Below are 24,669 nucleotides of genomic sequence, written 5' to 3'. Positions count from 1 at the left end.
AAAAGAGGTATAATACCTCATATCAATATTCAAACTTCAAATATGCATTAGGCATTACATTTCCATTTTAATTAAACTATGTTATTTTTCTTATCTTGCAACCTACTATATTCCATTTAATCTTTTTCCAATCTGTTCAAAATTGTTCCTTTTCAATTTCAATATTATCAAAGTTAAAAGTTCTATAAAGTTTAGTTCTTTTGTATCATTCCATATATAATATCATCATCTCTTCTTTTGGTGCCATGCCTTTTTTTTCTTTTCTTGCTGTGCCTGTTAATTCAATTATAGTTATTCCATTTTATTTCTTCTTTCTTTCCATCAATAATGCTTCCAATAGACAGATTGAGTGTCTCCAGAGTCAAAGCTCCTTATTTGTTGCCACAGTAATCCAGTTAAAATAACAAGACACATAGCTTCTCTTCCAAACTACTAGCAATCCACAATTACACTTTCACTTCGTCACAGTCTCTATTTTGTGTATTGCAAAACTATCTACTTGTCTTTTTCCTTTGTTTTAGAAAAGTCCTATTTATTGCCTCTTCCCTCTTTCTCTCTTCCAAGAGTAATCCATTCCCGTTTTTTAAAAAAACAATTTTTCAAAGTTTTATAACTTTCCAGAAAGGCAGTCATTCCAAGTCAGACAATAAAATCCATAATTCTTTAGTGGGTCTTTCCCTTTTAAAAAGTATTCTGCAGATCTTCTTGCCCCAATACACCGTAGCCGCTAATTAAGTCTGGGACACACTTGTAAATATCCACAGTTTAAATGCTGTTCCTGCCTGGGTTTGATCTCACTTACCTAGCATCCGAACACTTCTCTCTATCTCTTCCTTCTTCCTCCAGCACAGTGCTTTCTCTGGTGGCCCGGGCTTCGAGGCAGCCACCATGGCTGCCCCTCCCCCACCGCCGGCTCAGAGTGCTTCCTCCGGCCCCGAGAAACTTGCCCATTCCTCTTTGCAGCCCAAGGGGTCCCTCTCTCTTCCCCTGTCCCTCCAGGTCGGGGTAGGTCCACAGACCTGTCGGCAGCGGCTTGACAGTTGGGGTTTTTGCGGGGCTCTTAAGAGCCCTGCCTTTCCCTGGCTGAATTGCCAAGGTGCCAACCAGAAGTCTCATGACCCTTGAGCCAAGCTTCAAAAGAAATCTAGTTATTTTATTTATTTATTTGTTCAACTTGTATGCCGCCTTTCTCCGAAGACTCAAGGCGGCTTACAATGCATTTAAAAACCACAAAAAAAATTAAAAATTAAAACATTAAAAACAATTAAAACCCATTCACACCATTCATGGCCGGATCTCGTCACATCGCAAAGCGAGATCAGCAGCTCGAGGCCTGCTGGAAAAGCCAGGTCTTCACCGCTTTTCAGAAGGCCAATAGGGTGGGGATGGTCCGGATCTCAGGAGGTTCCAGAGAGCTGGGGCAGCCACAGAGAAGGCCCTCCCCCGCGGGACAGCCAGACAGCATTGTTTAGCTGACGGGACCCGGAGGAGACCAACTCTGTGGGATCTTACTGGTCATTGGGAGCTATGCGGTAGAAGGCAGTCTCGAAGATAACCTGGCCCTGAGCCATGTAGGGCTTTAAAGGTAATAACCAACACCTTGAATTGTGACCGGAGACTAATAGGAAACCAGTGCAGCTCGCAGAGAATTGGTGTAATGTGGGTGTACCTAGGTCCATGACCGCTCACGCGGCTGCATTCTGGACCAACTGTAGTCTCCGAACACTTAGCCACATGTAGCCCCATGTAGAGCGTGTTGCAATAATCTAACCGTGAGGTGACAAGAGCATGAGTGACTGTGAGGAGAGCCTCCTGATCCAAGTAGGGTCGCAATTGGTGCACCAGGCGAACCTGTGCAAAGGTCCCCCTAGCCACAGCTGACAGATGTTGCTCTAATCTTAGCTGTGAGTCTAGGAGGACACCCAAATTGTGAGCCCGTTCTGAGGGGGACAATTTCTCCCTCAGTATGGACAATCAATATAGTGTTTAGGAGGCAATACCCACAGCCACTCGGTCTTGTCTGGGTTAAGTCTGAGCCTGTTGACTCCAATCCAGACCCTCACGGCCTCCAGGCACCGGCACATCATATCCACCTCCTCACTGAATTGAGGCAGGGTAGAGATATACAGCTGGGTATCATCAGCGTATTGCTGATACCTCACCCCGTATCGTTGGATGATCTCATCCAGCGGCTTCATGTAGATGTTAAATAGGAGGGGAGAGAGGACTGAACCCTGAGGCACTCCACAAACGAGGGGCCTAGGGGTCGACCTCTGTCCTCCTACCAACACCGACTGTAACCAACCAGAGAGATAGGAAGAGAACCACCATAACACGGTGCCTCCCACTCCCAACTCCCTTAGTCATCCCAGAAGGATACCATGGTCAATGGTATCAAAAGCCACTAAGAGGTCAAGTAGCACCAAGATGGAGGAATGACCCCCATCTCAGGCTCGCCAGAGATCATCCATAAGCGTGACCAAGGCAGTTTCCATGCTGAAGCCAGGCCTGAAGCCAGACTGAAAAGGGTCTAGATAATCCGTTTCCTCCAATGACTGCAGGAGTTGAAGTGCCACCACTTTCTCTACAATCTTTCCCACAAAGGGTAGGTTGGAGACTGAATGGAAGTTCTTTAATTCTGCTGGATCCAGGGAAGGCTTCTTGAGGAGGGGACTTACAACCGCTTCCTTTAATGGTTGCGGGAAGGCCCCTTCCCTCAAGGACATGTTAACTAAAACCTGGAGCCAGCCTCGTGTCACCTCCCTGCTGGCCAAAACCAGCCAGGAGGGGCACGGGTCCAATAAACAAGTGGAGGAACTCATTGCTCCTACAGCCTTGTCCACTTCCTCAGGAGTCACAGGCTCAAATTCATCCCACACAATAGGACTAAGACCTGTCCCCGTCATCTCGGTCGTAATTGCCCAATCAGAGTCCAGATCCATCCGAATCTGAGTGACTTTATCCAACAGAAACTGCACAAACTCCTCAGCTCTACCCTACAAGGGCTCCTCCACTCCTCCTGCATTAAGGAGGGAGCGCGTCACCCTAAATAGGGCGGCCGGGTGCGAATCAGCAGATGCAATAAGTGCGGAAAAATGTGAACATTTTGCCGCCCGTATCGCCACTAAATAAGTCCTAATAAAGGCTCTTAAGAGTGTTCGGTCAGATTCAGAGTTACTGGTCCTCCAGTGTCGCTCCAGATGTCTCTTCTGGTGCTTCATTTCCCAGAGCTCCTCGATAAACCAGGGAGCTTTCCTGGATCCACCACCATGGAGAGGTTGCAAAGGCGCAATCCGGTCCAGTGCCCCAGATGCCGCCCTATTCCAGGCAGCCACCAAGGACTCAGCCGGACTGTGGACAAGGGAGTCATGTATCTCCCCAAGCTCTTTCTGGAACCCTTCAGGGTCCATTAGGTGCCTGGGGCGGAACCACTTAATCGGCTCCGCCTCCCTGCGATGGAGGAGTAGCGTCCTGAAGTCTAACCACAGCAGGAAATGATCTGACCATGACAAGGGAGAAGCATCTATACCCCTTAATTCCAGATCATATTTCCACTGCCCCGAGAGGAACACCAGGTCAAGTATGTGTCCCCCCCCCATGAGTCGGACCCTGAACTACTTGGGTCAGGTCCATGGTTGTCATGGAAGCCATGAACTCCTGAGCCACATCTGAGGAATCACCAAGTGACGGCAAATTAAAGTCCCCCAGTACCATAAGCCTGGGGAACTCCACCGTCAGCCCAGCTACTGCCTCTTGCAGCACAGGCAGGGCTGTTGTAATGCAGCTGGGAGGCAGGTACATCAGCAACAAGCCCAACTGAATCCCTGAGTCCAACCTCAAGAGGAGAGACTCAAACCTAACAATCTCAGGGGCAGGGATCCTGTGAGGGCAAAGACTTCCAGACAATAGCTGCCACTTCTCCACCTCTTACCTGGAGTCGCGGCTGATGCAATATCTGGAACCTGTCTGGGCATATCTCTGAGAGGGGCACAGCCCCCTCCTGGCCCAGTCAGGTCTCAGTTATGCATGCCAGGTCAGCCCCCTCCTCCAGGATTAAGTCCCGAACGAGGGGGGCTTTGTTGACAACAGACCTGGCATTAAACAGCAGCAGCCTGAGGCCAGGGCCCTGACATCCCGAATCACCAGGTATACGAGGTGAGCCCGGTGAACCAGAACCAGAGGTGCCGGAACAAGTAATCGCTTTGAGACAGCGAGTCCTAGTTCCCCGAGGGTGGCCTACCCCTCGGCTCCTGCCATATCTACCTCTCCCAGTCATAACTGCAATGCTCCGGCTCTCTAATACCCCAGAGATCCCCTCCCCCACCTCAACGGACCCCCTCCTCTCTGGCAGGCAAGGCAACTCACTCACACTGAGGCAGGGTTTGTATCTGAGCCCCCATCTGCTTCTGTTTGCACACTCAGTAGAGGGCGCACCATTTATTGCCCCCGGCTCCCTCATTCTCCCCAAATTCAGCCACTCCAAACCCTCTCCTTCCATCCAATCCACCCCGACATATTCATACATACACACACATGCACCCTCCCCAAGGTAAAATTAATAAAATTAATATCTCGAGCAGAAAGGTGTCAAGTAAGTTCAAACAAAAAAATTAAAAGAACTCTAGAGCAACTGTGCTCTGGATGACTTGTGAGGAGCCACGTATTGTTCATTCCATAGGGCCGGGGCCCCCACAGAGAAGCCTCTCCCCCTGGGGGTTGCCAGCCAACACTGTTTAGCTGATGGCACCCTGAGGAGGCCCTCTCTGTGGGAGCATATTGGTCAGTGGGAGGCAATTGGTGGCAGAATGCGGTCCTGTAGGTAACCAGGTCCTAAGCCATGGAGCACTTTAAAGGTGGTAACCAACACCTTGAAGCGCACCCAGAAGACTACCAGGAGCCAGTGCAGCTCGCGCAAGATGGGTGTTACATGGGACCGATGAGTCGCCCCCATTATTATTCACGCAGCTGCATTCTGGACCAGCTGGAGCCTCCGGGTGCTCCTCAATGGGAGCCCCATGTAGAGAGCATTACAATAGTCCAGCCGGGAAGTGACGAGGGCGTGAGTGACTGTGCACAGGGCGTCCCGATCCAGAAAGGGATGCAACTGGGAGATCAGGCAAACCTGATAAAAAGCCCCCCTGGCCACGGCTGTCATATGATCCTCCAAGGACAGCTGTGAATCCAGGAGGATGCCCAAGTTGCAAGCCATCTCTGAGGGGGGGTAAGATCTCATCCCCAATAGTCAGCGATGGTGTCAGCTGGCTATATCAAGCCGTCGGGAGCCACAGCCACTCAGTCTTGGAGGGGTTGAGTTTGAGCCTGTTCCTCCCCATCCAGATCCGCATGGCCTCCAGGCAGTGGGACATCACGTCAAGGGCATCATTGGGGTGCCCTGGGGTTGAAATGTACAACTGCATGTCATTGGCATACAGTTGACACTTCACCCCAAAGCCACAGATGATCTCACCCAGCGGCTTCACATAAATGTTGAACAGAAGGGGCGAGAGGACCGACCCTTGCAGCACCCCACAAGTGAGGAACCTCGAGGTCGACCTCTTCCCCCCCATCAATACAAACTGCGTACGGTCAGAGAGGAAGGAGGAGAATCACTGTAGCACGGTGCCCCCCACTCCCACCCCCTCTAGCCAACGCAGCATGATACCATGATTGATGGTATCAAAAGCCGCTGAGAGATCTAGGAGGACCAGGACAGAGGAGCAACCCCTGTCCCGGGCCCTCCAGAGATCATCAACCAATGCGATCAATGCCGTTTCCATGCTGTAACCCGCCCTGAAGCCCGACTGACACGGATCTAGATAGACAGCTTCATCCAGGAATCGAGGGAGTTGTCCTGCCACCACACTCTCAACAACCTACGCCGCGAAGCGGAAGTTGGAGACAAGATGATAGTTAGCTAATACAGCCGGGTCCAGGGAAGGCTTCTTGAGGAGGGGCCTCACCACCGCCTATTTCAGGGCAGATGGGAAGACACCCTCACTCAATGAAGCATTGGTAATCTCCTGAAACCAGCCTTGTGTAACCTCCCGGGAGGCCAGCACCAACCAGGAGGAACACGGGTCCAGTAAACATGTGGTAATGTTAAGCCTCCCCAAAATCCTGTCCACGTCCTCAGGAGTCACATGGTCAAACTCTTCCCAGGTGACAGTCTCAAGACTCACCTCCGTCATCCTGTCTGAGGCAATCCAATCGGAGTGCAGGCCAGTCCAAATCTGAGCGATTTTATCATGCAGGAATTGTCCAAAATCCTCAGCTCTACCGTGCAAGGGATTCTCCCTCATTCCCACCCGTAGGAGAGAGCGGGTCACCCTAAATAGGGCGGCTGGGAGGTTCTCTTCAGATGCAATAAGAGTGGAAATATAGTTGGATTACGCCACTCTTATTGCCACTAGGTAGGTCTTGATATAGGACCTCACCAGTGTCCGGTCAGATTCGGTGCGGCTGGAAGGCTTTTTAGCTTCTCAATGTAAAGCGATGGTGTCTTGTTTTTTTCCCCCTCTTCTTTGTCAAGTGAGCCCTGATTTTTTCCTTCTAACCAATCAGCTGGGAGTTGGGAGGCAGCGAATAGATGGGGGGCGGGGCCAGGCAGAGGTAGTATTTACCGGTTCTCTGAACTACTCAAAATTTCCACTACCGGTTCGCAAGAACCAGGGAGAACTGGTAGCAACCCACCACTGTGACAAATAGATTTAAGAAATTAGATCTGATAGACAGAGTGCCTGAAGAACTATGGACAGAGTATCGCAACATTGTACAAGAGGTAACAAGTAAAACCATCCCAAAGAAAAAGTACTACAAGAAAGCAAAATGGCTGTCAGAGGAAGCTTTGCAAATAGCTGAGGAAAGAAGGGAAGCGAAAGGCAAGGGAGAAAGAGAAAGATACATAGATACAAAGATTAACACTTGCAATCAAAGGAAAGGAAGAATCTAATTATTATAATATATAGGAGTTATTCTATCAATCGTTGGAGAATAAATATGAATAAATATGAAAGCAATGTATTATACAGGCAAATAAGTTAAGAAGAGAAATGTTATAATAGTAGGTATGTTAAATATTAGTAGTAATATAAGGATACAAATAATGAATATAGTGGTAAATTTTAATTATCATGACACAAAAATATGTACTCACTGTTTACTGAAAGAGGGAATGTTTGTATTAAAAGAAATTTTAAAAATTGTATATACATACAATACATATATATATATATATATATATATATATATATATATATATATATATGCATATGCATATACATATACATATACATATACATATACATATACATATACATATACATATACATATACATACATACATACATACATACATACATACACATATATATATATAAAGAAAAGACATTAGAGCACAATTACCTTTTCAGTTGGTGGGTTGGAGGCTTGGAGAATGAAAATGGGTACAATCGAGCTATGATTCCAGACATTATTCCAGTAATCCAGTAGTCTCCTGGCTTGTAGTAATGGAACCACTTGTTTTCTTCTATTATCACCTTAAATGGACATTTCATCAACATATTGGCACAGGGAATTTGAGATAGAAACTGAAGCAGAAAAAGCTGTATATGCAGCAGCAGCAACATTTGACATACAGTATACTGCTGGAGATCCTTCCTAGAGTTCTTTCTTCAGCAGAGAGTTAAAGCTCAGAGATCACAAAAAGACCACAACTACAATGAAGAAGGTCCAATTTGCCCCCAGATTTGGAAGAACTATCTGCAATTTCAGACTGCTACAGTATTTGCCCAGCTTTACCCCAAACTCTGATCTCATCACAGGAGGCTGTTACAAATCAGATTATCACATGCTCTCTATGGCATTTGTTGTAACATTGATTGGCCACTAATTGTGGTGGTGGAAATCCCATAAACCTTGTTGAAAGGATAATAAATAATCATGATTTTAATAATTAGAAGGGGAATTGGGAACGAGCCTTGGCCATAAAAGTGTGCCGTTGGAGAAAAGAGTTTTGTTTTACTCAGGAGAATAATCTTAATTTGAGAGTTGAGAAAGGAACAATTCAGAGAAGTTTGATTGTTTTTTTAGTCTCCAAACTTATTCTTTAGATTGTAAAGATTTAAATGTGGAAAAACAGTTCAACACTCTTGAACTATGCAGTGGGCCATTATAATTCCTTCTTATTTTGTCTGATGTGGATGAGGCCATCTTCTTCAATGACGGTTTGATACTCCAGGATGGTTAACTCCAGATCATGACATATTGAGCAACCTATTGTTGTTATTGGTGAGCTGCAGTGATGCAGTGGTTAAGTGCAGCACTGTAGGCTTCTTCTGCTAATCACCGACTGCCAGCAGTTTGGCAGATCGAATCTCATCAGGCTCAAGGTTGACTCAGCCTTCCATCCTTCCCAGTTTGGTAAAATGAGGACCCAGATTGTTGGGGGCAATAGGCTGACTCTGTAAACTCCTTAGAGAGGGCTGTAAAGCCCTATGAAGCGTTATATAAATCTAAGTGCTATTGCTATTGGAGGCCCCTGTTAAATGTCTTGTATCTTTCAAAATGTAGAAGAGACTATCAGTCTTAATGTTTACAAAGACGATCTAGTCTTTGAAGTGATGTCCCGGTGCCTGGAGGCTATGCGGGTCTGGATGGGGAGAAATAGGCTTTGACTCAACCCTTCCAAGACCGAATGGCTGTGGCTTCCAGCGTCCTGATATAGACATCTGGTGCCACCGCTGGCTATTGGAGGTGAGTTACTGGCCCCCATGGAGAGGGCTCGCAACTTGGGCATCCTCCTGGACGCACTACTGTCTTTAGAAGCTTTTTGTGGCTGTGTGAGTTTCCTTCTTGTTGCAGGGGCCATTTTGGGTCTGGCACAGCTGCTTTTGCATTGTGAGTGATCCAGTTGTGTTTGTTGTGCGAAGGTTAGTTTTTTGGGCTTTTTGAGGCATTCTGTATGCTTTCACATTATGTGTCATCAGCTAACAAAGAAACAAGAAACTGGGTTGTACATACTGTATGAAACATGCCTTCGCAATGGAGAGTGGTATTCATGTGTCCAAAGAGTGGAAGCTTTTCAAGGTTGAGCCGACAGGGAAAAACAAGGAAGTGCGCCAGGCGTCTCTCCGGAAGAAAATGAGAGAACATTTTGTATTGAAATCACACACCATTTGTAGAGACAACGTAAAACAAGCTGAGCCGGAAGCCATAACAAAAGCAGTGGACAAGATTTCTGAAAGGCAATTTAGCACCACTTCTAAAATGTTCAAAATTGTTTACAGCCTGGCAAAAGCATGCAGACCAATTTCAAGCATAGAGGAATTGATAGAATTACAAACTGAAAATGGAGTAGATCTGGGAGTAGGATTGCATTCAAGGCCAACAGTTGTGAAAATAGTTGAGTGCATTGCAAATGAAATTAAAAACCAAATGTTTTCCAGCATCATTGCACGGAATCTGAAGATATGTCTGATCATTGATGAAGCCTCAACAGTATCCTGCAAATAGGTTCTGATAGTTTTCTTAAAAGTTGAGGACTCAGCGGACCCACCAACTATTTTTGTCGAGCTTGTTGAGTTGAAGAAACAAGATGCAGAGACAATATGTTCTGCAGTTTTTGAAAGTTTACATAAGGTTGGCTTTACCTGGGACTACCTACAAAAAAATTTGATAGCGTTCTGCTCTGATGGTACCAGCATTATGCTTGGGAGAAAATCTGGAGTGAGCACCAGAATAGCAAACAAGTTTCCAAACATCATCATATGGCACTGCTTGAACCATCGTCTCTAACTTGTTTTAGATGATGACATAAAAGAAATTAAAAAAGTAAATCATTTTAAAATTTTTATTGATAAGATATGCTCTATTTTCCAGGAGTCCAATAAAAACCGAATGGAACTTGACGAAATATCTGAAAAACTTGAAATTATAAGGATTGGTCGAGTTTTTGGGCCAAGATGGGCTGCGTGTAGTTTACGGACAACCATAGCTGTGTAGCGTGCTTATTCTGTGTTACATCAATATTTTCATGGGAGTGCAAAATACTCAGGTATGGCTGCCCATCTGGAAAATAAATATTTTAAAAATGATTTGGCATTGATGATAGACATTTTGGAGGAAATTTCACTTCTTTCAACTGCACTGCAAGCACGCAATACGGACATAATAAAAGCTGAAAAACTGGTGAGAAGATCAGTAAAGGCATTTGAACTGTTAGCAAAGGGAAAGGGCCCATACGAAAGAAAAGTTGAAGAACTAATTACCTCAGAAAACTTCAGGAATATTAACTTCATAGAAAACCATTGATTTGTTGGTCTTCATCGAGAAAGACTTTTACAAAGTATCATCAAAAATTTGCAGAAACGATTGATGGACTGTGACCATTTAAAAACTGGGAACCAACTACAAGACACCACAAACAAACTACAGTTTCTACAGTTTTTAGTGCCAGAGTACTGGGATTTCGAGGAAATAGTCATTCCATGAGCAGCAGCTGAAGGACAACTGCGCACATTTACTGCCATTTTCAACTACAACATTGACATCAACGACTATAGAGATTTTGTGGAGATTGTCTTAAAAGATCCGAAGAGGTATGCAATTCCTGACAGTATCAAAAAAGCAAACGATATTGTCAGAACAATTGCAGTGAGTTCTGCAGAAGCGGAAAGGGGATTTTCGAAAATGAACCTGATATGTTCAGAGAGCAGAAGTCGCCTAGCTGTTTCCAATCTAAACAACCTCATAACCATCAGTGTTATTGGACTACCTCTTCCAAAATGGGACCCTATTCCTGCAGTGAAAAAATGGTTCAGAGAACACCATCACTCAGCCAATGATCCGCGCATCAAGTGCAAGAAAAGTGGAACTGAGGAGAGTGCCACTGAAATAGCTATGTGGAAAAATCTCAAAGCTAAAGATGACTAACAGTTTTATGTAAGTATTTATGTACCTCTTTTATTGTTTTTTATTGTTTTGTGTACTTCTGTTACTCTTATTTACATATTAAATGGTTAAATTTGTATATCATGTTATCTCCTTGTAGGTCATTATAATCATTGCTGCAAGAAGCGACGTTGAAGACAACATTTTTATTGCTCTTATGTAAGTATTTGTCTACATCTTAATGTTTTGTGTACTTCGCTTATTATTTAAGAATTTATTGCATGAAATAATTGGTATAACTTCTTTTTGTAGGACAAAAAACGGCAAAGAAGTGATGTCAACTTGCCCACGCCCACCTGACCAACAAGCCATGCCCACCCAGTCACCTGACCAACAAGCCACGCCCACTAATTAAGCCACGCCCACAGAACCGGTAGCAAAAATTTTTAGATTTCACCCCTGATGTAAACTGTACAAAAATAAAACCTAACACAAAGAAACTTAATTATTTTTTATCATCAGATGTTCTTTGGTGTTCATGTCAGGTCTGAGGATAATAATGTAGCATTTGGGGATAAAGATGCAGCCCAGTAAACCCAGGCCAGAGGCCAGGATGGAGAAGATCTGCACGGCTACCATGTATTTCCCCTTGGTGCTCAGATAGGTGGGAACAAAGGAGATCCAAACACTACAAAAAACCAACATGCTGAAGGTGATCAGTTTGGCTTCATTAAAAGCCCCTGGCAGATTTCGAGCCAGAAAGGCCACCAAGAAACAGATGGCAGCCAAAAAACCCATGTAGCCAAGAGCAGAGTAGAACATGGTGACAGAGCCTTCATTGCACTGCAGCAGGATGTGTTCTGGTTGGGAATGAAAGTCAGAATCTGGGAATGGGGGAAAGACTCCCAGCCACATCATACAGAGGCCTACTTGAATACCAGAGCAGGATAAAACGATAGAGTTGGCCAGACTCTTCCCCAGCCATTTCCTCATGCTGCTGCCTGGCTTTGTGGCCAGAAAGGCCACCACCACCATGACAGTCTTGGCCAGCAAGGAAGACACAGCAACTGAGAAAACAATACTGAAAATGGTTTGTCGAAGGAGACAAGTCGTTTTCACGGGGCGACCGATGAATAGAAGGGAAGTCAAGAAAGAAAGCAGAATTGAAATCAGGAGGATGTAGGTGAGTTCACAGTTGTTGGCTTTGACTATGGGAGTGTCTCGGTATTTCATGAAGATTCCCAGAATAAAGGCGGTGGTTAGGGACAAAGCGATGGCAAAGAAAGCCAGGATGAGTCCCAACAATTCTTGATAGGATAAGAAGCTTATATTTTTGGGGACACACTGATCTCGCTTCTTATTGGAATACTGGTCATCTGGACACTTTTCACAATGGGCTGCATCTGAGAAAAAAAATTGGTTAGAATGAATCTGTTTCTGCAGCTCTAGGAGCATGAAAACTGCATCAGAAATCAAATATTGCATTTTCAAAGAATAATATTTCTCCCCAGTGATATTAATATTATACAGCATTAGTTAAAATAATGAAACAGTCTTTTTAAAAGGTGAAGATGAATGTGATTATCAGCTCTCAAAACTATCCTCTTTCCCAAAACCAAGCAAAATAGTAACAACTCAGTAGAAATCAGCAACCGTTCATTATATGTTTTAATGCTCACAACATCATCCGAATTTGGTGATAGTGCCCAATCTTTGAAGTTTGTGGATGCCTTCAAGAAATTTAATTTTTTTCTTGCTTCTTTATCAAATATCCCCCCCAAAACAAGATAGAATATTGATTGTATCTTGATTTTTTTTTTTTTTTTGGAGCCACCTACTGTACCTTCTTGCACAGAGAATGTTCCTTCCATACACAGAGAACAGTCGTAGCAGCAAACTGGGGCTCCCTCTCTCACAAGCTTGACATAACCTGGGGAGCAACTTTCTCTACATCTTGAATAAGGCACCATCTAAACATAAACAGAAAGATTAGTCAGGGTGATCTACTGTATGAATTAGAAGGAATTACTGAAATCAAGTGGCTTCCAAAAGCTCAGGAGCACATTGAGCGAAATCAGTCAAGAAGTAGTGGCATGAACTGTAATTACTCTACTTGTAAGGGGCAAATGAAAGATCATTCTCTTTCTCTATCAGTATCCATTGTAGATCCCAAAACAGACTCACTGCCTTATTTTTTCCCCCAAAGGAAAGTAGTTCCATTACAAATGTGTTTCTCCTTAGGGCATGTATGAGAATGCTTACCGTATTTTTCGGACTATAAAACACACCCCAAAAGAGGGTGAAAATTTCAGTGCATCTTATACACCGAACGTAGCCAAAAATGCGAGGCACGGAGGAAGCAATGGTCTTCAGCAATCCCTGAAGCCTGGAACAGCTGATTGGGGGTATTCTGGGAGACCAATCCACCCGCCAATCAGCTGCTCATACTGAATCAGGCTGCAATAATGTGCTGAGGCTGACCTGGCTGTTTGTGCAAGGACTGTCACAGTTTGCAGCAGCAAGGAAAACACAAGTAGAACAGAGGAGTTTCAGTTTCAGTTTCAGGGATCAGCACAGCATGCAGCTTTAGAATAATTGACTGAAGCCATGCCCAGGCTCCATTCATGTTGCTCCCACAGCAAATACTGTTTCACTTTCCAAACAGCCCTCAACTCTCTCACACACTGACAGGATGCTAGCCAGCTGAATACTGATGGATGCTGGTAGGCAGAGGCAGATTTTTTTTTTCTTATTTTCCTCCCCCAAAACTAAGGTGCACCTTTTACTCCGGAGTGTCTAATCCTCCAAAAAATACGGTATATATTTTTTCTCCATCTTTGCTTTTCATATTCTGGATTTTTCTCACAAAGGTGCTTTTTCAAGACCACTGATCTTTGTTTTCCTTTGAAGACATTTCGCTTCTCATTCCAGAAGCTTCTTCAGTTCTGACTGAATGGTGAAGTATGGAAGGATTTATAATCCTTGCAGTCATCTGGTCGTTAGCAGTCTTTCTGAAAGTTGTTGAGGCCACTTGAAATTTATCTGCACCCTCAGGGTCACCTGAATAGTGCAAATGGTGTGAAACCTTCCTGCAATTGCTGAATCTATATCTATATCCTGTTTACAACACAGTCTTTTCAGCGGTTCCAAATCTTTCCATCCTCCATCATTCAGTCAGAACTGAAGAAGCTTCTTGGATGAGAAGTGAAACATCTTCAAGGGAAAACAAAGTCCAGGTGCCTTTTGAAAAAGCACCTTTAATACAACCTGGATGACTGAGAATCTCCATAGACATTCTGGATTTTCTCTTACTGAAAAGAAGATAAATTTGATGTACTATAAATTATGGCAACATATTTCAGTTTAATAATGTAGATTGCAAATCCCGCAATACAATGCAGCAGATTCCAGTGTGTGATAGATTATTGTAAAACCTCTAAAGTAAAATGATATCTAATGAATTAATGAGGCTTTAAGTTCTCTTATTTGGAAGTGAGGGAATTGAAGGGTAACTCAACTGGCCGCAATAAGAATTACTTCTGAGCAGAAAAATTTCCACATATGGAGATAAATAGAAGAGCAAAATCCAAGCAGCCTCAACTACTTTGTTAAATAAAGTTGGCCATTGGATGGCGCTTTGATTGACAGATATCTTGACTTCCAAGGAGGTTTGTCTTTCTACAGTCCCAATTTTCACCCCTGCATCTGATTTGTTCAAAGAGGATGTCCACTGCATGATATCAAAGTCACCAACAGGAACTCCATTTTCATCAAAAGAAATCCCATCTCTGGAAATATTGTGATGTTGGAAGTTTCTCAGGAACTTATGAAGCTGTAGGAAAAAAAAAACATTCTAATTTGAGCCTTTATTCAATATTTTTCTTGCTATTATTCCGGATTAGAGGTACTCTGAATAATTCAACCTCTTCAAATCACCACTGCAGTCTGAAGCTGATTGATTCAGCATTTCATGGGAAGCTTCTTTCAGTCATTCTCCAGTATTTTACAGTTGTTTTTCAAATATTTATAGAAGAGAAGAGAAGAGAAGAGAAGAGAAGAGAAGAGAAGAGAAGAGAAGAGAAGAGAAGAGAAGAGAAGAGAAGAGAGTAGTTGAAAGTGACCTTGGAGATCTTCTAGTCCATTCCCCTGGTTAGGCAGGAAACCCTACACCACTTCAGACAAATGGCTATCTGTTAGATCGGCGCGGGGAAAGAAAGACGCGACCAGCTCTGGTCCATTCAGCACTTTATTTAAGCACAAGAATAAGACGAGCGGCTGTGCTGCCGGGGCTCTTTAAATACGCTCCGGCAGACTCAACCGTCCAATGATAGTTCTTTAAATCTCCCGCCGGAGGATTAGCCAATCCCCAGCAGATGTCCTTATAAGGACATAACACTCCTCACATTATCTCACATTCTTGAAAACATGGAATAGATAACACTACCACCATCAGGTGGCTTTGTAACTGGATAACAAATTATATTCAACATGTAGTCCTCTGGGGAACCTCATCCACATGGAGGAAAGTAAGCAATGGGGAAGTTTCCATTTTAGGCCCAGCACTCTTCAATATCTTCAAAAAAGATCTAGGTGAGGGAATTGAAGGGTAACTGATCAAATTTGCAGATGACACTAAGCTGACAGGAATAGCCAACACTCCAAAAGACAAGCTCAAGATCCAAAAAGATATTGACAAATTGAACATGGGCCCCTACCTAACAACATGAAATTCAACATAGATAAAAGTAAGGTTTTACACTTATTCAAGAAAAACCAACAGTATAGGTACAGACTATGTGTCAAGATTCTGAAAGATGCCCTAATTAATTCATGCACCATGATCCAAACTTCAAAGGAAATATATTCATTTATTAGGAGCACCATTCCAGCAATACTCGGATGCATTTAGGACTGATGCTACGTAGATATACGTTCCCCTATGACCCTGTCTCTCCCCTCCTCTCTGGCCATGTCATAAATCACATTCTCCAATTAACCACTTTGGCTGGCTGTGAAACCTAACACCCTCCTTCTGATTGCGGTGAGAAAGAATGTATGGAATTCACTCCAGTTCTTCCTCCCTCCTGCTCATGGCAATTTGAAAGCTTTGCAAGTTGACACTACGTGAAATTTGGCTTAATGCCAGTAACCGTGAGAAGGATCTTGGAGTCCTAGTGAACAATCACTTAAATATGAGCCAACAATGTGTGGCAGCAGACAAAAATGCCAATGCAATCCTAGGCTGTGTTAATAAAGGGATAGAATCAAGATCACATGAACTTCTAATATTGCTTTACAAAGCCTTAGTAAGACCACATTTAGAATACTGCATCCAGTTCTGGACAACACAATATAAAAAAGATATTGAAACACTGGAAAGACGGTAGAGATGAGCAACAAAAATGATTAGGGAGCTGAAGGCTAAAACATACCAAGAACAATTACAGCAGGGGTAAAATCCTACTGGTTTGGACCGGTTTAAGTGAACTGGTAGGGATGATTGGTATCAGTTCGCCGAACCATAGCAATCATCCCTGGTGGACCACACATGCCCACTCGCCTCTTCCAGCTCTCTCGCCTCTTCTGGCTCACTTGCTGCTTCTGGCTGTTCAGCCCACCCACCCACTCCCACCCTATGTAAGTTCCCTTTGCCCTGCAGCCCAGCTACTTGCCTCACCAGTCACCTCTCCTGCTCAGCTCACCAAAGGTAAGCAATGCATGCCGCCTGCTCATCCTTCGACTTGGGTTGGGTGCCAGGGCACCGGCCCAGGAACATGCGATTCCCTGAGTCCTTGCAGCTGCCACTCACTCACTGCCCGCCTCGACCGGGTCAGGGAATGCATCATTTCCTGGCTCCGGCCTTGTCCCTGAGCCGCTGCCCCCTCTCCTTTTGCCACATTATGTGTCCTTAACTTCTTCTCATGGCTGGCTGCCAGGGAAGGCAAGCCAGGGCTGAGACATTGCCGCTGGGCTGAATGCCAGCTCACATCTTGCCTCCTCCCCCCCTTGTCGCGAGATGCCTGCAGCCACGGCCTCTTTCTTTTTTGGTGCTCCTGGAGGTGCTTCTTGTCCCAAAAGATGCAGCAGCTGCAGGCTTGTTCTAGTGAAAGTTTACAGAGCCGCTCTCCTTCTTAAACATGTCGCAGCCATCACCACTCTGTTCCATGTGCTGGGTGCACATGCACACACCATTTACTTATTCATTCATCATTGATCAGTGGCAGCAGGCAACGGTGTGCGCATGTGCATGGAACAGGGTTGCGATGGCGGCGGCACATTTAAGAAAGGGATCAGCTTCCTGTAACTTTTGCTACAACAAGCCTGCAGCTGCTGCATCTTTGTCTGAAATGGTGCAGGGTCTCCTGCTCTATTTGTGGGTTGGACTAGATAAACCTCTGAGGTCCTTTCAAACTCTTATTATTCTATGTTTTATGAAGCAGCAAAACATAGGTTTTGCTGCTTCATTATCACAGCCCATCAGAGGCAAGACCATTTGCAGATATGGGAAAACATGTAATGGGAGAAGATGGAGAATACAATTTTGCCCTCAGACCTGATGAAGATGAAGTTATGGAGTTAGCTAGCAAAGTTCAATCTTAATCCAGAAAAAAAAATCCAGCTGCATTCCTTAGCTTGGAGGCGACTTTGTGATCACGATAAAGGTTGAGGATTGCTGGAATATTCTGATGCTTGTTTAGTTTTGAAAATTACGTTGTCACCATAGAGCTATTTCTGTCACAAAAGCATCCCAAACCAGCACAGGTTGTTTAAGTTTGGAAAATGTTTCTCTATCATCTCTCTCTAACTCATCGTCAGGGTTCCAAGTAATACGCCCATAGCAAATAGGACTCTGAGGCAAGCAGGTTCCTCAAATATCAGTTTTATTGGACATATCGTATAGGCACAGGCTGGTGAAAACTGACTCTAAATGTTTCCATAGTTTTCACCTAATTAAAAGTAAAAGTTTTCCTCCCCTTTCCAAACACTCAGTCCCATGGTCCAATCAAGGTGTCATCCGGTTGCCTGGTGACTTCACTCATCCTCCCTCCGGCCATCGGTGGGAATATCCTTGGTTCCCAGGAGAAAATAGTTTGTTTTGGCTACAAAACCCCAGCTATCTCTATTCCTCCCCTCCCTCTCTATACCTCAGCTCCAATGTGGCAACACTGAAAAATCAAAATGCCTTGGTCAGGTCAGCTTCAGGATTGACACCCACTCTCAAATACCACAAGCTGGGCAACTGTTCTTTGGAATATCTCACCCCTTTCTACATCTAATTTAATATTGAGGAATTGGAAGGGGAGACTTAATGTAACCTCAAAGAGAAGACTTACCTGCCATGGCTGTACAATCTGGGGTGGTTGATGGTCTCCAACTTGCATTCTCCTCTTATTCCGTTGGGAGGAAGAGGCAGCTCTGAGGACCCAGGCCACAATTTGAATTATTTGGGAAATACTGGAGGAATCCTGAGACATGATTCTTGCAATCACATCATGGGATGGGAATTCCCAATTCTCTTTTTCTCTACATTTTTTCCAAACTTTCTTAGATAACACAGGATTTGAATAAGAACATTGGAATGTTTCCTTTCCATACGATAAGAACATAGCTGCATGAGAATTAAAGTCATAATACTGAGTCCTTCTCTTTGTCTTGATGAGGAAGGAAAACAAAGCATATTTATTTTGGAGATCAACCAAGAGGTCAAAACTATCTACACTTAAAGCTGTTAAAGTTGTTGCAATCCACACCCTTCCCACAATGGATGTATCAATCGTTTTTATTATTGTTGCTAAGATTCCTGAGGCCTGAAAATCCAGTTGGCATACTATAATTTTTATTTGACTCTTGATAAGAGAAAGTAATATTTTCCATTTTTCTTGCATGAGAGTTTCTCCAGCACTTGTCGGCAGATTTGCTTCTGGGACGATTCCTGAGAGGACAATGCAAATCCCATTTTCTAGAGCAAGAACTTCCAAGCGTCCTTTGAATTTTTCTCCTTTTTCATTGTCCTGAGAAAGAAGGCCAATCCACGTCCATTGGAAGTGCAGGAGCAGCTGGACAATTGCTGAGTAAGGAGGTTCTTGGTTTGGGGTCATCCGATATGAAAAAGGAAAATGATGATTTTGCTCAGCTGTCTGGTTGATGACATTATAGTTGATCTAAGATAAATGAGAAGGTATTGGTAGTGTAGGAAGTTAGCACCCACCCCATCCTAGGAACATGAGATATTTTAGGAAATATTAAAAGGGAAGAATATTTCTCATAAAATGGATGCAGAAACTCAGCCCCCCCCCCACACCTTTGTCAATGGGCCATTAAGGCCTGAGCCAGTCTATTCTACATAACAAAGATTTACCTGCTTCAGGCAGAACCATAATAGCAATTCCAAAGCCCTTTCATTACATCACCATCCAGCAAAGCTCAACCAATAATAGACTCAAACACAACTTACAGAGTTGCCCCTGTATGCCCCCATGGGAGTCTGACAACCAATCAGAATAAAGCTCAAATTCAAAATCCCAGAGAGGGCATAAAACTCAGGCACTCTCAGCATCTCTTCCCTTTTTTTCTTCACCCAACATCATCAAGGCATGTGATCCTGTCCACCATTAATACCATCTTTCCAAGCAACTTCCTTGAATCCAGCGTCTTTCCCCCCTACCTTGAAACTGAACCCAGAAGGATATTTCTTCCAACAGTAGTTTGTGCCAGTTTTAATGATAAAAGTGAGATGGTAAATCTAAGGGCCTTTCCACACTGCTGAGAGACGTTTCAAATGATGAATTTTGCATGAATTTTGCTAGTTCCCTTGATGTTCTGTCCTGTTGTCTTGTATGCTTCCTTTGAAATCAGGGAGCTCTGAATTATCTGTGGGTGATGTTCATCGGTGGTCCTCATAGAGCACACCCTTCTGGTCACATTAGAACTCTGTGGGTCACCCATCCACTCAGTCAATTAGTCAATCAGAATAGAGCTGGAATGTCTTCTAGTTCAATCACCTGCTCAAGCAGGAGACCCTAGTCCAGGGGTATCAAACTCAAGGCCCGAGGGCTGGATCTGGCCTGCAGGGTGCTTAGATCTGGCCTATGTGGCCGCCCTTGAAATAGCAAAGGACCAGCCCACAGTGCCTCTGCCAGTGAAAATGGAGTTAGAGAGGGCCGGGCATGGCCCTCCCGAGCTATGTTTTGGCAAGGAGGGGGTTGCAGGAGGCTTCCCAGCCAAAAATAAAGCTTGTGAGGGCCATGTATCTCCCCCCAGAGATACGGAGGATCCCGGATCTGCGCACCTTCCGCCATGCTTTAAAGACCTTACTATTTCACCAGGCCGGCCTGGCCTAATTTTCCCCCTCTTTTATAAAAGATTTTTAATTTTTAAATATCTTTCAGTATTTTATATATTCAATTTTAAATTGGTTTTAAAAGTTTGGGGTTTTAAATTTGTCGGGGCCAAAATTATTTAATTTGATTTTATTCTACTTTTAAATTTTGTATGTATGTGTTTTTATTGTTTGGCTGTGCACCGCCCTGAGTCCTTCGGGAGTAGGGCGGTATAGAAATCAAATCAAATCAAATCAAATAAATAAATAAATAAATAAATAAATAAATAAATAAATGCCCCCTCCGAGCTCTGTTTAAGCTGGCAGAGGGTTGCAGGAAGCCATCCCAGATGAAAATGGAGCTTCGGAGCCCATTTTCGCTGGCAGAGCATTCAGGCCACGGCAAGTTCCCCTGACACAAGTGACATCATGCTGTCCATTCCCACCTTGGCCATGCCTCCACCCAAAGTCAGACACAACCTGGATGTGGCTCTCAATGAAATCGAGTGACACCCCAGCCCTAGTCCAACCCCCTGTTCAAGCAGCAGACCCAAGACCATTTTACACAAGTGGCTGTCCAGTCTCTCCTTAAAAAACCCCCAGTGATGAAGCACCCACAGCTTCTGAAGGCAATCTGTTCCAATGATTAATTGTCCTCCAAGCCTTAATTCCAGGTTGCTTCCCTCCTTGATTAGCTTCCATCCATTGCTTCTTGTCCTGCCTTCTGGTGCTTTGGAAAATAAATTAATCTCCTCCTCTTTATGGCAGCCTCACAAATACTGGAAAACTGCTATACACTCATGGAATATCTTTTTAAACTGACAAACATATTAATTTCTCATAGATTATTACTACTTATTTGATTGTTTTGTATGTTGGGCTTGAAATATTGTTATATCCCCCCTCAGCAATTGTTTAATATTGGTGTATTATTTCATTGTCTTCATTCATATAATTGATTTCAAATTATTCTATATAAACTCTTTAATTGGCTGAATTTCTTTCAGACATTTGAAATGCAGAAGTCAATTTAATAACCTCCCTTAAAAAAAACCCAAATCAACTGGCATTTTGCCAAGCTCCAGTTCAAAATAGGAAAGAATATTATGACATACTTTCTTCTGTGTTGTACATTAATTGTTGTTGTTAGTTGTGAAGTCATGTCTGACCAGGGGTGAAATGTAAAATGTGTTAGTACCGGTTCTGTGGGCGTGGCTTGGTGGGCATGGCCAACTTTTTTTTTTAAACTTTTCAAAGCATTTTTTCTGCAAATGCAAAAAATGTTTTGAAAAGCCTCTGCCGATCAGGCAACTCAGCTGGGATCATCAGAGAGACTTTTAAAGCATTTTTTTCTGCAACCTCTTCAGCAGAAGAGGTGGTTAAAAAACTGCTTTGAAAAGGCTCTGATGATCCCAGCTGTGTTGCCTGATAGACAGAGGCTTTTTAAAGCATTTTTTTAACCACCTCTTCCCTGGAAAAGGTTGCAGAAAAAAAATGCTTTGAAAAGCCTCTGACGATCTCAGCTGAGCTGCGCGATCATCAGAGGCTTTTTTTTTTACTTTTAAAAGCATTTTTTTGGTGGAAGAAGTTGTAAAAAAATGCTTTTAAAAGTAAAAAAAAAAGCCTCTGATGATCATGTGGCTCAGCTGGGCATAGTGGTGGTGGGGGGAGCAGGGACCTCCTCTTTCACGTATATCTTGCATTATTTTTTGTTTTATTCTTGGTCTCTTTCCTGCCCACACAAAATTAGAAATACCCTTCTGCCATTCGTTCAAATTTCCATCTTTTTTCAGTATTGGTATCATTTGGAAAAGAAATAAAAACTTTGGCAAAATATTCATCTTTACTGCAGCTATCCTTCCCAGCAATGATAATTGCAATTTTTTCCCAACTTTTCATCTCTCTCTGAATTTTTTGCCACAGTACTTCATAATTACACTTATATAATTTCGCATTTGATGTTGTAATATAAACCCGTAAATATTTTACCTTCTTAACTGATTCAAATCCTGTTATCCTTTCAATTTCTTCTTTTTGACTTGTAACCTTATTTTTAATTATTATCTTCGTTGCCCCTACATTAATTTTAAATCCAGAGACTTGTCTGTATTGGTTAATTATATCTATTAAACCTATAACCGAATTTATTGGTTGGGTCAAAGTCACAACCAGGTCATCTGCGAATGCTCGTACCCTGTAATCCTCATTCCTAATTTTAATTCCCCTTATTTTATCTGAACCACGTATTTTATTCAACAAAAATTCCAGAGTCAAAATAAACAATAATGGAGATAAAGGACATCCTTGTCTTGTTCCCTTTTCTATATTAAAGGTTTCCGTTAAACTACCATTAATTATTACTTGTGCTGTTTGTTGCTGATATATTGCCTTAATAGATTGTATAAAATACTCTTCAAATTGCATCTTTTCAATTATTTTCAATAAAAAATTCCAGTTCAATCGATCAAATGCTTTTTCCGCATCTAAAAATATAAGCACCACAGAGACCTGGTTGTTTTTTCCCAAATACTCCAATATATTAACTATTTGTCTTACATTACTCCTCATATATCGCCTATTAATGAAACCAGTTTGGTCATTGTGAATCATTTGTTGCATAACTGGCATCAGCCTATTTGCCAATATTTTAGTAAAAATCTTGTAATCTGTATTTAACAATGATTTGGCCTGTAGTTTTTTGGCTGAGTATGATCTTGGTCTTCCTTTGGAATCAGTGAGATAAATGCTGTTCTCCAAGAAGGAGGCACTTGTCCTCCAGTTTGTATTTTATTAAATAATTCTTTAAGTGGTTCAGCCATTTCTACCTGCAGATTTTTATAATAAACTGCTGTCAACCCATCAACCCATCTTTCCCACCTTCAATTGTTTAATTGCTAAAATAATTTCCTCAACAGTTATCAATTGATTCAAACCTTCCCTTTGTTCTTCTGAGATTATAAAAATATTCTCCCTCTGTAAATATTTATCTATATCTATACCTTGAATCTTATCACTAGTATACAACTTCGTATAGAATTCTGAAAATGCTTTTTTAATCATATTTTGCTGGTACAACTCTTTACCCTTATATTCTATTTTCTCTATAGTACCTAGCTTTTGTTTTTTCCTAAGCAAATATGCCAACCATCAGCCTGGTTTATTCGCATTACAAAAGGAATTATGTTTGGCATATTGCAAATTAGTTGCCACCTGGTCTGCCATCAACATATTAAATTGTCCTCGCAGTAAGTTAATTGCTTCTTTTGTTTTCTTATCAGTTGGGTTTAAAATTAATACTTGCTCTTTATTTTTTATTTCTTCTTCTAACTCCTTCCGTTTCCTTTCCTGTTTACATCTATATTTATTTTTCAAATAAATTAAAATGCCTCTCATATATGCTTTACTTGCATCCCAAACCATCTCCATAGGTGTACCTTTATGCAAATTCATAACAAAAAATTCTTTCATAAATTCTTTACATTCTTTCACATTTTCCTCATATCTAAACAAATTTTCATTCAGCCTCCAGGACCTCCTGGGTGCCTTTTCATATTCTAATTCCATCCAAACCGGACTATGATCTGTTAATGTTCTTGGACATATCTTCGTTTTCTTCACCCTGGAAAAGAATTCATTAGAAATTAATATAAAATCAATCCTGAAAAATGACTGATGTCTGCCAGAAAAGAAAGTAAAATCTTTCTCTTCTCCATTCCTTTCACGCCAAATATCTCTCAACTCCATATCCTCCATCATATCAAAAAAAGATTTAGGCAATCTAGCACGTGTTTGAATATTTTGTAGAGATCATCTTTTGTCCTTTTTAATATCCAAAACTCCATTCCAGTCTCCCATCATTATATGTGTTTTATAATTCCACTGTATTAATTTAGCATGTAAAGTCTTATAAAAACTTTCTTGTTGCTGGTTTGGTGCATATAGTCCAATCAATAATGTTTTTTTTCCCCTTCTGTTAAGATTTCAATTGCAATATATCTTCCTTGTGGGTCTGCTTCAATTAATTTAGCTATTAAGCCTTTTTTTATATATATAACTATACCATTTTTCTTCTTATAATGCTATAAAATGTGTCCCCAATCTTGCATTTGTTAAATATTTTTGATCTTGCATTCTAATATGTGTCTCTTGTAAGCATATAATGTCATTTTTATACTGTTTCAGATAATGAAATATTTTCCTCCTCTTTTGCGGTTTAATCCATTGACATTCCAAGTTAGAAATTTACTTGCCATTTTTGGCACTTTGAAGCTTTCCAAGCATTAGCTGAAGGTCGTCTTTCACTTTGATCTTCGGCCTAACCCCTCCCACTGCTTCTGATTTTGTAGTTTCTTGTGCTTTGATCTGAGCTTGCTGCACCTTTAATTCTTCTTGGCATTTCTTTGCTGCTTGAGTGTGTCTTTGATCCCTCGGCTCCTCTACTTTGCCAAATAACTCCATATCTT

At 42.5% G+C, this 24,669-nt stretch overlaps 1 protein-coding gene across 1 annotated transcript in view; it reads right to left on the bottom strand.

The window, feature by feature from the left end:
• The window catches only part of LOC139310132 (vomeronasal type-2 receptor 26-like), a 58,274-nt gene that overhangs the window by 29,056 nt on the left and 4,549 nt on the right, over positions 1 to 24,669 (bottom strand). Inside the window, exons 4-5 of the mRNA XM_070934289.1 lie at positions 5,878 to 5,966; positions 3,619 to 3,880 (exon numbers count right to left, since the gene is read on the bottom strand). Of these exons, the coding sequence (XP_070790390.1) occupies positions 3,619 to 3,880; positions 5,878 to 5,966 (351 nt within the window). The remainder of the gene's footprint in view (positions 1 to 3,618; positions 3,881 to 5,877; positions 5,967 to 24,669) is intronic.

The sequence above is a fragment of the Pituophis catenifer genome, unplaced genomic scaffold (genome assembly GCF_029215685.1).
Source record: "Pituophis catenifer annectens isolate HBS135680 unplaced genomic scaffold, rPitCat1.0.hap2 SCAF_2, whole genome shotgun sequence".
Lineage (NCBI taxonomy): Eukaryota > Metazoa > Chordata > Lepidosauria > Squamata > Colubridae > Pituophis > Pituophis catenifer.
Note: the sequence above shows the minus strand (reverse complement) of the source record. Positions and strands in the feature narration are given on the sequence as shown.